The 15,310-nt window shown below is 40.2% G+C and overlaps 2 protein-coding genes across 7 annotated transcripts in view; both read left to right on the forward strand.

Annotated features, from left to right (window-relative positions):
- Positions 1 to 5,490, forward strand: part of plch1 (phospholipase C, eta 1) — a 66,887-nt gene extending 61,397 nt beyond the window's left edge. For 4 of the 6 annotated variants that reach the window (XM_023294321.3, XM_035940987.2, XM_035940985.2 and 1 more), the window contains 2 exons: positions 389 to 776; positions 1,656 to 5,490. In XM_023294321.3, coding sequence (XP_023150089.2) covers positions 389 to 776; positions 1,656 to 4,297 — 3,030 coding nt within the window. In that variant the 3' untranslated portion in view covers positions 4,298 to 5,490. Of the gene's footprint in view, positions 1 to 388; positions 777 to 1,231; positions 1,260 to 1,655 lie in introns of all 6 variants that reach the window. The other 2 variants (XM_023294320.3, XM_035940988.2) reach the window with 2 other exon arrangements.
- A 2,356-nt stretch (positions 5,491 to 7,846) lies between these two features.
- LOC111584952 (extracellular calcium-sensing receptor-like) lies at positions 7,847 to 12,331 on the forward strand. The gene is made up of 12 exons (XM_035940983.2): positions 7,847 to 7,979; positions 8,135 to 8,345; positions 8,471 to 8,709; positions 8,797 to 8,888; positions 9,017 to 9,196; positions 9,294 to 9,482; positions 9,584 to 10,057; positions 10,173 to 10,382; positions 10,478 to 10,601; positions 10,681 to 10,874; positions 10,962 to 11,243; positions 11,521 to 12,331. The coding sequence occupies exons 1-12, from the start codon at positions 7,952 to 7,954 to the stop codon at positions 11,941 to 11,943; spliced, it is 2,646 nt and encodes an 881-aa protein (XP_035796876.2). The 5' UTR covers positions 7,847 to 7,951; the 3' UTR covers positions 11,944 to 12,331.
- Positions 12,332 to 15,310: the final 2,979 nt, after the last annotated feature.

Raw genomic sequence — 15,310 nt, forward strand, 5'->3', positions numbered from 1 at the left:
GCTAACAAGGTTAGCTTTTATTATGAACTCCTTTTTTTCCCCGTCAACTCTTGTTGTCCCATGGAATAATTTGCAATGAAAGCATGTCTGCACAATCAATCAACAGCTTCTTGTAGTTCATTTGCTGTGGTCACTTAAGGAGTAAGGGTGCCATCTATAGGCAATACATATAAAAGCATGCAGATGCATTTACTGCAAATCAGCTTCAATACATGACACATCTTTTCATTGTTTACATGAAAACTACCACTTTGACTTTAAACTTGTGTTCATTCTATGTCTTAAGTGCATTCTCACTGGCAGTGTGTTTCTGAGATTTCCTCTCCGCTCTGCTTATATATTTCCCCCTATTCTTATTTCCATCATGTTTGATTCTTCCTGTCTTCAGGGTCACCAACTGCGAGGTATCCGGGGTTTCTTTAACCGTTCTTCCAAGTCCTCTGTGGATACAAATGCCAGTGGTCTTCGGAAACGCTCCATCAGTGATCACCTCCTGCGGCGCACAGCCAGCGCCCCGGCAAAAGGACGGAAGAAGACCAAGATGGTGCTATCGGAGTCGGTGGCTTCGATTTCAGACCAAAAGAGCATCACAGGTGCAGGGCCAGGAGGAGAGGGTGTGTCAGGGAAGGAAAGAGGGGCGGAGAGGCGTCTCCAACCCCGAGCCCCACTTATCCACAGACCTATCTCCATGCCCTTAGACAGGCTTCTGCAAGGGCAGCTGTCCCTATGCTCCCCAGACAAGGAACAGCATGATATGGGTGTGGACACTGTCATTGGTGGGTATTTTCTTAGAAATGCATTATAGAATTTTGTATATTACACCCAAATTGCATCCATAGTGGTTTAATTACAATTTGAAATTTGTAAGATTCATGATATGTTATCCACTACTTACACAATCAAATCCTGTGACAATAAGAGTTGAGTCACTAGTTGGAATAGTGATGCTGTTTTATTTGACTTCATTTTTTTGGCTCTATGACTAAAGTGCTACATTTTTTTGTGATAAAATGCTTAGAGTTGACATGTCTTGAACCAGTATTTTGTCTTAAATTGCTTTGCACATTAATTGATGTAAGATGTCTTGATTCTCTCCCTTGCTTGACGTCCTGCTACAACTATCTAAAGCTCATGTACAGTAACCATGTGAACTGACAGACTGCAGCGTACTCTCCATGATACCTTAACGTGCCTTTTCTGTCCCATCTTCATTTGTTGTGCTTCTTTGTAGTAGAGAACTGACTAGGATATTCCTGCAGGTAATCTAAAATACCTATTGTATGAAAGGTTGCATCGTTCAAAAACATACCAGTATTGCGTCCACCCAGTGTATTTTGTTCAAAAGTGGTCTGAGAAATATATTGCTGTGTCATTTGATCCCGTTTGACCAAACCAATCCCATTTGACCATCTCTTTTCTAATCTGATATTTGCAAACATAGATTATTTCTTTTTGTAAACTTCCACAGCCCCATTCTCCAGCTTCCCTTTCACAGTTGTACTTGGTGATCCATTTGTCTGTGTATTGCTATTGCCTTGTATTGGCTGGACTGTTAATTGTTGTCATTTATTGTTTGTTGGCTTGGTGTTCTACATCAAATAGAATACATTAAACTGTCTTTAATAACTGTTCTATGCGATTATCTGTGTCAACAGGAGGCTGCATCTTCGATAGGCCGAAATCTTCTTCTGTGGACCTTCTCATCGAATCATCATTCTCCATTGAATCAAGCCTCTCTCCCCCTTCTAAGACTAACAAAAGTAAAGAATTCGCCCATTCAGAGGAGGCTTCTTATCTGGTTATTGGTGGTGGAGAAGTACAAAAGGAAGAAGACTATGCCAATTTCCAACCAGAAATCAACGTATCAAAGATCATCTCCACAGGAACAGAGAAAAGTGGCTTTGTCTCGCCCTCAAAGAATAACCGGATGAGAACAGATAAACCAGAAACTTCCTCAAATAGTACAACATTCACAGTTGCACCATCGGTATCCTCCACTTCCTCTTCCTCTGCGGCTCCTCTTTCTCCTATCAGTATGGACTGTGATCTGAAGAGTCCCAGCTCTGTGCATGACAGCACCATCTCCAGACTCATTGATGCTGTGTCCTTAGGCAATGAGCAAGACACCTGTGGTTCTATTTCTGCTCTAATCGGCCAGTTTGAAAGTCCTGTTGACCAAAGCAACTTCTCAACATTATCTCATGATAACACCCTTTTCCGGCAATCAAACTTCAAGCCAACCACCCTTAAAGCACTGGAAGGGTTAAGCTCTCCTCTGAAGACAGCATCTCCTAATAAGAAAAACCTGATAAGTCCCCAAAAGATCGCTCAAAAAACAAATGTATATCGGGAAATCTCGTCACCCCATAAGATTTCCCAAGCAGATCTGCCTGCTCCACCCCTTATCTCCAGCCCAGAAACTGCTGAGCTTGAGGAGGTCTACACCATTCTGGATGAGGAGGTGCTGCTACCTGTATCAGTGTACAACCTGAACAAACAGACAGTGCATGTTCAGGCAGACACTAATGGCAGCACACCCTCAAGCAGTTTGGGATCTTCTCCAATAAAGGTGGCTCAAGGTTTAGGGAAAGGACGCAATATGGGCTGGGATGATGTGAACAGAAAGAGGGGTGAAATTGAAGAGATAGAGGAAAGAGTATATGAAGAGGTGAGTGATCTACCACCACAGGTACCTGACATAGAACGGAGTACTTCTAAAGTGTATATGAGCTCCTCTGCAAACAATGAGTGTTTCCGGTTTGTAAACGATTCAGCTGGAGGTGTTGTTACCGAAGTGGAGCTAAGTGTCGATGAGGATCCACTGGAGATGATGCTGAATTCACCAAGAAATGGCAGCCAATGGGAGGGCCTTATAAGTCCAACCAAACGGCATGCTATTTATGAAAACCATGAATCCACTCCTAGGTACTCCCATCAAAAACAGCAGTACCCATCACATTCATCTCATGTAGCTTTTCCACAGTGTCATTCCCCATTGAATCAACCTTCTTATCAGCTGTCCAATCATCATCATCAGGACAACTTCCAGCATCCACTCCACCATAGACTTGCCAACTCCAGACCCTCCAACCACAGTCCGCTGCGTCAGAACAGCTACCCTATACCTCAGAGCAATTCTGAGGCTTTTAACAACAGTAGAGACTTTAGCAGGTCCTACACACAACAGAGGAGCTATAGTGGCACCCAGATCCCAAGCAGGTCTCACCAAGACAGGATAGAGTATAAACAGATGGAGAGGGAGCAAGTAGACGGATTCCATAATGGTTTTTCCTCTTTCGAAAGCCTCCCTGGTCAGTCTGCTGTATCTACAAACATGTATAGGGACAGAGGCCTATATTCTCCCTCTTCAGACTGTGAAGCAGTTTACAGCCACCTGGACTTTGACTGTGTTATGCCCTCATCAGAGTCTTCAGCTCCTCGAAACACCCAAAACCAAACACAGTCATGGAACCAAAAGGTTTCCCTCACTATTACTAGGCAACAGCCACAGACTGAAACCAGAGTTTCATTGTACTCAAATTCAGGGCCTTCATCAGCTCCATCCCAATCTGCCACAATAGACTCCACAGCCCCCAGCCCATGCAAGTCCAAATCCCTGGGAGATCTGACCTCTGAGGACATATCGTGCAACTTTCAGAGCAAATATAACATTATTAGTCGCAGTTTCATCACTCCTCATATGAGGAGGCAAAAGAAGGTGGGCACCATGGGGGGAGTAACTTTCCAATCGCAGTCCTGTGATCCACTTACAGAACAGCTACGTAAGCTGGTCAGTCTGGAGGTGGATGACAGTGACAGAGATCGATCCCAGTCTCCTCACTTGCATCAGGAAGCAAAATCCCCAGTGTCGCAGTCGCAGGCAACAAGTATACCCCCTGCTGTTCCCAGGGATACAGATGATTCCCCTCCACTCCTAACCCGTCGGCTATCCTCTCGGAGCCAAAGCCGAGTGCGTCACATCAACAGCCGTGCCCGTGAAAGACAGCAAGAAGCTCTAAAATCTCGGGCAGGGGTTACGATAAATAGTACTGGTGGAGTGGTATTAAGGAATAAACCGGCCTCGCAGAATCCCCTGACAAACAGACACTCTACGGGTTCTTACATAGCAGGTTACCTTGGTCAGCTGGAGGACAGGGGACTTCCTGAAGGAGCTTGTACATCCTTACGTTATGGAAATGGAGACCATTACGGTGATCGGTACTATACCGACGATTCAGTTCCATCTGCAAATACCACAGTGTCAGAGCCTGAGGTCTACTTTCTGCTCAGGCTGTAGCTCTGACTGTAACCCAACATGAAATTAAAGCAGTGATTCTTTATTGAGTTAAATTATACCAAAAGTAATACAGAGGATCAAGGAAAGAAATATTTTCGCAATTTTTTGCTCCCATTTTCAGTTACCAAGAGGTTTTTTGTTTAAAAATAAATGTTTTTCTGGGCTATTTCTAGAAAATAGATATAGTCTGTACAATGTAAGTGAAGCATCACATATAATCCATGGTTGGATCTGACAGCATGAATTTCCTGTATGAAATGTCCACTATTCAATAGTGAATGGTCTCTCTAGTCGGCTGTGTGTTGTCTATATTCTGCTTAATGTGTAAATGTACTTGGGAACTTTGAGTCCCTCCAAATGGCTTCCTAGACTGATTGTACAGATACTTGTTATCTTGTCCCTGTGTAGTACTGTTGAAATTACGTACACTGACTATGAAGCAAAAAAGAAAAAAGAAAAAAGAACTGGCTTTGAAGCAGAGAGGGAATGTCTTTCTGTATCATTTGAATGTGTAGTATAATCAGACAACTACTTTTAATAGGTGGGATATTATTATTTCAAGTATCAAATTTAAGTCTTCCTTCTCTTTTCAGTGGTATTTCTTTGTGTTGTGTGTAAATATTCCTGACATAAGTTTTCATCTGAGATGAGGTTTAGTTAAGAACAAATTCTATCTGTACATTTATGTTTGTGCATGTTACATGTGAACATGTCAAGCATGACTATGCACCACTTTATACAATAGATGTTGCATTGCCCAACCATGTTTGCACAGAACAAATAGTTGTATTGGATACAACAGAGGACATAGGCTTGTTTGTATTGGGTGCAATACAGTACATAAACTTCTGTGCTTGGACTTGTTGCTCTCTGTGACCTATAGAATTTGACAATGTGATTGCAAATTTAAGAAAAATTTGGAGTTTAAAGTTTTTTATTTTTATAATTGCTTTGATACAGACTGCAAAAATAATCTCTTGTTGGTTCCGGTTATTTTATTTTGTATAACTTAATGGACTGAACAAAGAGAGTGACAACTATACAGGGCCAGGCTGAGGAGGGGAGGACAGCAGAGTTGCAAGGTTTTTTTTAAATTATTGTTTCAGTGTTACACCATCCTTTTTTCTTTGTATTGTTGCTCATTGGAAAACTGTGAGCATTTTCCTACCAATGCAATAAAATACTGAAATATTTGATTTCACCAAAATGTGTATTTATTTCCTATTTTACACAATATACTAGTAAAAGATAATTAATCCCAAATGGAAAGTCAATTTACTGTAAGTCATAAACAGCCCCATCTTTCCCCATATCCCAACTTAAACATAATGGGATGTAATTGCTCATGAAATGACTATGTAATAGACCTGACAAATGGCACACCTGTCGCTCTGGGTTTACAATTCCCCAACCTGATTTCAATCGAGCCCTTCCATGCATGAATTATTTGAAAAACATGAAAGAAAATGCTTTTTCAAAGCATTTTAGTCCTCACAAAAAAGAATTAAAATGTGTTACATTGGGTTTTTTTGTCTATTATTTTGAGCAAGATACACAACTACACAAGCTATCTATTGAAATGGATACCAAACATTAATTTAAAGTGCACTTCAAGGCAAAATATTGAAAATGAATCGGATAAAAAAATAAAACTAATCGATATCATTACAATTACATTTTGTATTGCAAGTTTTTAGAAATGTTTCATTCAAGTTAAATGAATGTTTAAGTATGCAGATGAGATATTATCTCAATAAAATATGTACATTTGTATGTAAATCTGATGATTAGATAATGTCAGGTTCAAAATTCTTAAATCATTTCGCTGGCATATTAGAAACAAATATTTTTATAGAGGGGGTTTAGACAATTTTTTCAAGTCAGAAAATTCTGTCAACAACCACAAAAAAAACATGTTTATAGGAATAAATGTCTTTTAAATTATATATGAACATACCCCTCTCTGAAAACAAAAAACAGAAATAAAACCACAATGTTTGTTGTGTGTAAGTGCTGCTGAAGTGGCGATTTCTGTCTCACAGTATTAAAAAAAACAAACAAACAAAAAACCCCAACTTCCTGTGTTAGTTTTTTTTCTTGGAAGCTATTATATACAGGGGCAGATTTTGCCTAATAGATATCTCCTTGAAATCTCCACACTTGGTTACTTATTGGAATTTGAACACAAAATCACTCAAAATCTCAGTGAAAACATACTTTTCTTGATATGTCTTACCCTAATGACAAATATTATTTTCGGATGCATATACACACAGAAATATGTGTGCAGGCATAGTAATTACCAGTTTACTTCTGTACATCTTATCAGACAATATTTATCACAATTTTAATTAAGTAGCATGTTTTTTTTTTGTTTTTCTGTCACTAACTTGACACAAATGACCCTGATCACCACAGCATACCCCTGATGCATGACATTCACTATAATGGACATTTAAAATTAAAATTTGATAAACATATTCTCCACAGTACAGCTAATCAGAGAATAGGTTTTTGTACCTCTATAGTTCTTGTAGAATCAAAACGTTTTAACAGATATAAGGTGACAAACACATCTACCATTCTCCATTTTGGATCTGATGCCAGTTTTCAGGGTAACAAATACTGATAAACACAATAATCATGCAGCAATGCAGAGAGGAGTCAGGAGATCATTCATTGCTGGTTTGGATGAGTTATTACAAATTATGTAGTTTTAGCTAAAGTTTCAATAAGTGTTTATTGTTGTGGATGTCATGCGGGAAGAGCTAGACTGCCACACTTTGGTGAGTTTTATAGATGAATCATAGTACAAATGCCTTGGAAATCAAAGAGAAAAAGGTAAGGTTCAAGCAACCAAAATGTTTTACTGTTTTTACCCTGAGGCACAGTACCTGTTACCTCTCAGAGAATTTAAATGATACCAATCCATATTGCATCTGCAGCAGTGACCCTTAACCTTTCCACAAATATGATTCCATTTTGTAGATGGACACCCCCTGAAAGGCAAAATTCAGGAGTGCGTAATACAATAACTGATTTAGAACTACCAATAGTTTTAGATAACACAGCAAAATTAAATGTAGAGTTTTTAATTCACTCTGTGGGATGGTGAAGCTTGCACAAAGGTGGTATGAGGCTCCACTTGAGGCTTAGAGAGGTAGGTTGATGCAAACACGAGACATTTTTTTCAAAATTATGTTGAAAATTCAATGGTACAGATGCTACTATTCTCTTGTGCAGTCAATGTAATGCCATCATGTATTAACTCATTCTTCAATCAATATTTCTGTATTGACTTATTCCATGCAATCCTCTTACGACACCTCCTGACCCGCAGGTTAAGAGTCAGTGTACACAAAAAACTACACACATGTACACATTCATGCGACTCACTGGAGAGCACTGATCTGTTTTTCCACCATCACCCTCGGGAGGAGTAATTTTTGTGTTGTCCGGATGCCTGGGTCAACACTTTCACCTCCCTGCAAAAGGTTTTGCGCCTGTTATAAATCATCACATCAAGATGATAATGCAGAGAGGGAGGGCTGTATGTGTTAGCCAAGATACTATTTTCAATCTTTAGCCTGTCATAGGATATTTTTAACCAAGTGAAAAAGGTTTCTTTTTGACACGATACTGTGATATTAAGACATGTGGAATTTATTGGGATTTGTGTTTGGTAAGTAGAACTTTTGAATGCTGTTTAAATGTGCTCCAGCGTGAGGTTCAATGAAGCAGTTTGGAGGTGAATTGCATTTGAATTGATTTCATGGTGTTAAATACTGAGAACAGCTGCATCCATGTCTTTGCTCCTCTGCCTCCTCACTCCCTCAGCCCTCTCCCTGCTGCTTCTCTGTGTAGTGGGCAGAGCGATGGGACTGGATGGGCTTCAGGTGACAGGGTGCTCCCGGTGGGGTGCACCGGGCAACAGGAGCCTCTTCCAGGATGGAGACGTGATTATCGGTGGGCTTTTCAGTCTCCATTACATACCTTCAGCTGTGGAGCAGGACTTCACCAAGCTGCCACACTATAAACCTTGCACTGGGTAAAACTTAATCACAAAATTTACAGTTTTTTTTTTATTTTTTATTTTTTTTATAAAAGATTTACTGTGTTTATCATATAATATCTTGATATGGCATTGTGACTGTTACCATTCTCCTCCTGCAGTTTAGATCTACAGTCGTTAAAATATATGTACGCTATGGCCTTTGCGGTGGAGGAAATCAATTGTAACAGCAGCCTGCTACCAGGACTGAAGCTGGGTTACCGTATACTTGATAGCTGTGGCCGATACCCCTGGGCTCTGCAAAGTGCACTTTCTCTGGTCGGAGGAGACGCACACAGCTGCAGCACAACAGCCTCTCCACTTCATTCTGCAACTTATGAGCAACCTTTAGAGACAGCTGGTTTGATCTGATATAATTTAGTATGCAGTTGGCATTTGTTTTGTCCAGGAAAACAACAACAGTTGATATGATTTGTTTAATCCTCAGGTGGTCAGGTTGTTCCTTTGCTCATTGGTGCTGCTTCGTCTACAACAGCCATGATGCTGTCCAGGATACTGAGGCCTCTCTCTGTACCACTTGTGAGTTTCATGACTATGTGGCATCTGAGGAGAATTTTTCATACCTGCTGATCTGACTTTTAAAGCATTTTAGGGAAGCAAAAAAATTGTATTAGTGATGGTCAGAATAATTATTGTCTTGTCCTCAGATCAGCTTCTTGGCCAGCTGCCCCTGTCTTAGTGACAGATCCAAGTTTCCTAACTTCTTCAGAACGATCCCCAGTGATGTTTATCAAGCTCAAGCTATGGCACAGCTAGCTATACGCCTTCAGTGGACGTGGGTTGGAGCTGTGCATGCAAATAATGATTATGGTCAACTTGCAATACAGGTGTATGCTTTGTTATTGTACTGGAAATTCACTGATTAAGTCTAATACAAATAACATATGTATGAACATATTTGTTGTTTTAACCTCCATGCTTCAGGTATTTCAGGAAGAGATTCAGGGGAAAGGCGTATGCTTGGAGTTTATAGAGCCTGTCCACAGACAAACTATTGTGAGAGACGCCAAACGTGCAGCGCTCACCATCCAAGCTGCGACTGCAAGAGTGATTCTGGTCTTTACTTGGTATACAGATATAAAGAAAGTATTTCTGGAACTGGCCAAGAGAAATGTGAGCAACGTGCATTGAAACTTATATTTCATATATTTTGTAAAAACAACACAGCAGCTGTTTTTCTTGTTGTACGTTTACTTGATTTCCTCTCACTGTAGGTGACTGACAGACAGTTTTTGGCCAGTGAAGCCTGGAGCACAAGCGATGATCTTCTCCAGGATCATACTGTCTCTAAGGTGGCAAGTGGTGTTCTTGGTGTGGCCATTCGAAGTTCAGCAATACCTGGATTTGAAAATTATCTCAGACATTTGCACCCGACTTATCATCCTGATGATGAATTCTTGAGAGAATTCTGGGAAAAAGAGTTTGGATGCAGTCTTGTGGACAAGTTTTCACATTCCCCTTCATCACCTTCAGCTTCTCTACCTCTGTGCAGCGGGATGGAGTCCTTAGAGGGTGTGCAGCATCCCTTTGTGGACACGTCTCAGCTCAGAGTGGCATATAATGTGTATCTTGCTGTTTATGCTGCAGCTCACGCTCTGCACAGCCTCCTCTCCTGCCCCAACAGGGACAGCCCTCCTGGAAGCAACATCTCTGCTTGCTCCTCTCCAGAACACATCAAACCGATGGAGGTAAACACGATTATCAGTGAGTCATCTGAACAACAAGATAGTTGCTTAATGTTGTGATAAATTCAAGGTTACAACAGTAGACTTTAACAGTTTCTTCAACATTTTGTGTTTTCAGCTAATGCAGCACTTAAACAAAGTGAACGTCATCACACCGCACGGAGAAATGTTTTATTTCCAAGGAGCTGACTTTCCACCCAAGTATGACCTTGTCAACTGGCAGAAAAGCCCTGAGGGGACACTCAAACTGGTTTTGATTGGTCGTGTGGATGGGTTTGATCTCCACCTGAACGAGTCAGCTATTCAGTGGAGCACAGGATCCAATCAGGTTGTCAGATCAAGTCTCAAGGCTGCAAAGAAATTTGCGGCAGAAAAATGATGTGGATTCGGGAGGTTGTCATTGGCATATGGCTTTTTGTGCAGGTGCCTGTTTCAGTGTGCAGTGAAAGATGTCCCCCAGGTACTCGGGTGGCAAACAGGAAAGGAGAACCTGTCTGCTGCTTTGACTGCTTCCCATGTGCTGATGGGGAAATTAGCAATACAACTGGTAACTAAATGTGAGTCTTATCTATCCGAGTTCACCATGAAACATGTATCAGTTTGCTTTTCCTCTTCACTGATACTAGGTTCTCTTCACTGTGAGAGATGTCCAGTTGCGTTCTGGTCCAATGCTGATAGAACTGCCTGCATCCCTCGTCAGCTGGACTTCCTTTCCTTTAATGAAACTTTGGGAATTACTTTAACTACAGCAGCTGTGTCTGGTGCCATTGTGACAACAGCTGTGTTGGTGGTTTTTCTGTATTACCGTCAAACACCTTTGGTGAGAATCCAGCATAATATAACAGGGTGTTTGTGGTTTGCATTCTTTCTTTCATGTTTCTTTCTGTCATTATTTTGCCACATCAAGGTACGAGCCAACAACTCAGAGCTGAGCTTCCTGCTTCTTCTGTCACTCAAGCTCTGCTTTCTGTGCTCACTGGTGTTCATCGGTCGTCCATCAGTCTGGTCTTGTCGGTTCCAGCAAGCTGCATTTGGGATCAGCTTTGGACTTTGTGTTTCCTGCCTCTTGGTAAAAACCATTGTGGTTCTGGCTGTTTTCCGCTCAGCTCGGCCGGGAGCCGAAGGTTTGATGAAGTGGTTTGGTCCAGGCCAACAGAGAGGAAGTATCTGCTTCTTCACATGTATACAGGTACGTATAATGTTTTATTGATTAAATAATGAAAACATTTGGTAATGCTACAAAGCCTGTGAATTAATTTTATTGTATGAATCAGGAATCAACATTAACACTGACTGGTTGCAGCTGCAGCAAAGGAGTAACAACATTTTACTAGCAATATTTTAATTTGCAACCTGATTGCTACAACAAAACCACACTGAAAAAATGTTGTCATTTTATTATATACCTATATGAGCATTACCTTAAACTAAATAATAACTTAGAGATGTGTTTGCTTTTTATGCAGGTTATCATCTGTGCCATTTGGCTGTCCCTCAGCCCCCCGATGCCTCAACGTGATCTGGGTTTCAGAGGGTCAAAAGTCACTGTGGAGTGTGCAATGGAATCTGTGGTGGGTTTCTCTCTGGTTCTGGGCTACATCGGCCTGCTGGCCTGCACCTGCCTCCTCTTGGCCTTTCTTGCTCGGAAACTCCCAGACAATTTCAATGAAGCCAAACTGATCACCTTCAGCATGCTGATTTTCTGTGCCGTCTGGGTTGCCTTTGTGCCTGCTTATGTCAGCTCTCCTGGGAAATATGTTGTCGCTGTGGAAATTTTTGCAATTCTTGCCTCCAGTTATGGTTTACTGCTCTGTATTTTTGCACCAAAATGTTTTATTATTCTTTTGAGGCCTGAGAAAAACACTAAGAAACACCTGATGGCAAGATAGTTTTACTGGCTTCAGTTCAAACATGTGACTCTTTACCATCTTTGTCTGGTCTAGACAACTCCAACTCCTCTATATAATTCTTTTGGCAACGATTGTTCAAGACATAACTTGTCCAGCCATTTCTTGTGTCACACATAGTTACTGCTTTTATTAGTGACTGAATAATTCAGAGAATTTCTGCTGTTAGACTTTAAATGCTACCATAGTACCATCCTCTGAAGAAAAACTTACATTTAAATGTAATGCTGCTATTCAAATTGTACTTGTGTAGTTTTTTTCTCTGTATCTCAGCTAAATATAACTATGCCAGCTTCTCTGAAAACAGAATTTTGAAAATTATGTTAATGTCCTCCATATAATGCTTTTTGAATAAATTCAAAGTAAATACTAAAAATGTATTATATTTATTTATACTAATTTTTGTCTGTAAGAATTGTAGCTAAAACAACTGTAAACTTTGGCTTCAGAATGACTCATAACAGTTATTCATCCATCCATCAGCCGGGGTCCCAGCTGACATTGGGTGAGAACTTTGCATAGGTCACCAGTCAGTCACAGACATTCATTCATGCTCACATTTACACCTGTTAACCAGTAAACCTAAACTCTGCTGTTTAGAATGTGAGAGAAAACCCACACACAGAGAACACCCAAGCTCAAAATGCAGCCATATATAATAAATAAAATGAGGCAATAGTTCTAATCACATAAACATACAATATAACATTCAATAAATCAGCAGACATTAGATACACTAATTGCTCCGAACATATGATGATATGTGATCTCAGGGGCTCATAATATGAATATGTTTATAGTGCTTAAACTGGCATGTACCAAGTGATGGCCAGCAGAGGGAAATGTTACACCATGTAATGATGCTCTGAGCTTCCTTCTGCTTCTCTCAAACATTTCAAATCTGCAATTAGCTGCTGCAGCTGTATAACATCTCATGTATTTGCTTTAATATAACAGTATAGAGTAATTTCTTTATGGCCTTTGTACAGTAAACGCATCAATATTCTTTCACCTAATGTTACGTTTCACCCCCTCCTGTCTCAGACAAACTAAATGAACCAAGGTTGTTTACGGGTGAAACTAACAAAAACTGCACAAACAAACAGAAAACGGGGTTCTGTGGTCTAAAAGAGGACAGTGTTAAATATCACTATCCCCCACTAAATCTACCAAAGGTGGTAGATCAAACAAAAACTAAGACCCCTTAAAAGAAAAATATTCCCCAAAACAAAGGCAAAGAAGTGCTGGATTCTGTGCACTGACACGACACAAAGACACTCAGGTTTCCAGAAGAAGGCCGACTGATGGTGTTGAACCTTCCAGGTCACCTACCCGCAACCAACCGAGTCATTGGGTGATGCCTCCTTATATCCCCACCCAGCTGATTGGCAACAGCACACAGCCAAGTTCAAACTCACAGGTGCTGCAGATTGAGCCTGATCTAAGAGCAAGGCTGGGAACTTTCCAAGTCCATAACACTAAAAAGATTAATTTCTGCCCAATTCATAGACTGTATGGTTCAAATGCAAAACATTAATCAACTGCTTACAGTGACACAAAATGAGTTGTGCAGTTGTTGTGTACAGGTAGTCAGGCATGCAATATTCAACAAGGCACAATTACTACATCTTACTATTGTTATATATTTAATACTTAGATACTTTTAATGCCATATGCACAGCACCCTTCTTCTTAGCTAGAAAAGTAGTCCCAAGTGTTGATTATATGTTTAATTTGGAAGTGTCTGCTATTCTGCACTCTGATTGTCACAACATAATGCCATGTTGCAATGCCTCTACTTGCATTTGATCTGTGTCTCTCCAACAGAACATCACTTGTGTATTTGTATCGCTGACAGTTTCCCAGGAGCCGTTTCAAACTGACAGTGACACAAAGTATAACACACAATGAGGGTGTGAAGTGTGCATCACTGGGGTTATTTTTGGAAAGTTTTTGCAGACATATTCCTTGCACAAAAACTATCAGTATTCCAGGACTAGAATGGTTACTTTTTGATTTACGCTAAGAAATTATAGATTGCGCTTTCCTTCATTGATATTAACATGTTAGCAAAGGCTACAGCACTTTCACATCCTTTCACACCCATCATGCCGAGCTTAAATGGAAGTAGTATGTTAATGTAATTTTCCCCCCAAAGCCTATGCCATGTTCAATTTTATTTCATGCGATTTGAGTCTGAATAACATTCACTTAGACTGCTTCCTCCTTCAGCAGGGATGATTGCTGACATTCTAATCCCAGCATCAGTGCTGTCACAGTTAATGGAACTCCTTTCAGTTCATAACAGGAATGATAACGTCACAGAGCGACATAGAAGGCAAAGCATTCAGTGTGGCTGACATAAAATGTGATTTATTACAACCTCTCTTCATCCTCTTCTTTGAATCTTTATTTCAGCTCATGTTCTGACATCTGTTATGCAGATACAGGGTCAGTAAGTGCAGAAATGTATTGAAATGTCTATAAGATCTTTATTCCCATTTGATAGATCGCCATCTTCAATCCGTTCCGATAGCTGATTTAGACTACTAATTATAATACTTACTTTTTAAATTTTTTTAAAAAATTGCGTTTTTTAGCCTGTAAAATGTTGCTAATGATTAAAACAAAAACAAGCAAACAAAAAAACAGCAAACATGCTACATGGCCTCTGTTTATACTCTGTGCCACCATGTTGTTAGTGTATAATGAGATATAATTGCTTATAAAATGAACAATAATGCAGATGAGGAATGGCACACCTGCAGCTCACCGGTTCCTTCTACCTTGACCCCTGGTAATTAAATTTGATGCCACTTATTATTGAACTTTATGATCAATGTTTGGAGTGTACACATTGGTTTGCATTCCAGATCTACTATGTGTCCTTTTTTAAAAAAGTTTGATGAAAAAACATGTAGCTTTAACTATCAATCAAATCCAAATCATACAACCAAACATTCTTATCTGAGTTGCTCTTGCAAATACAGTAAATGCTTAGGTAAGTTAGCTGTGAGTCCTTTCAGCTGACTGGAGAAACGTTAAAATTCCCAAAGGTCACGATGAACCTACATCTTACTGTGCACATACAAATCAACAAGAAGCTGAGACACAATCTGCGCAAAAAGGACAAACAGTTTGTTAAACCATCTAACTATAGTGGGTAAAGGGTGTGTAGCATGTATGCATGATCAGGAGAGGATTGGTTATATACCACTGCTATTGACCTTGTGCCTCTCTAAGCCTGTCTCTCAGAGGCTAATCAATTCCAAACTCACCCAATACAGAACATCCAGAACAGATGTCAAATGCAGGTTGTCGGCTGGGAGAAAAGGTGGGAAAGGAGGGG

This window comes from Amphiprion ocellaris, chromosome 7 (assembly GCF_022539595.1).
Source record: "Amphiprion ocellaris isolate individual 3 ecotype Okinawa chromosome 7, ASM2253959v1, whole genome shotgun sequence".
In the NCBI taxonomy this organism is placed as follows: domain Eukaryota; kingdom Metazoa; phylum Chordata; class Actinopteri; family Pomacentridae; genus Amphiprion; species Amphiprion ocellaris.

What these genes read in the sequence shown, in the direction of transcription:
- LOC111584952 (XM_035940983.2), top strand. Translation starts at nt 7,952, where the DNA reads ATGTGGAATTTATTGGGATTTGTGTTTG. An exon ending in GGAGCACAGGATCCAATCAG is followed by an intron (nt 10,383 to 10,477) that starts GTTGTCAGATCA and finishes CTTTTTGTGCAG; the next exon opens with GTGCCTGTTTCAGTGTGCAG. An exon ending in GCTTCTTCACATGTATACAG is followed by an intron (nt 11,244 to 11,520) that starts GTACGTATAATG and finishes CTTTTTATGCAG; the next exon opens with GTTATCATCTGTGCCATTTG.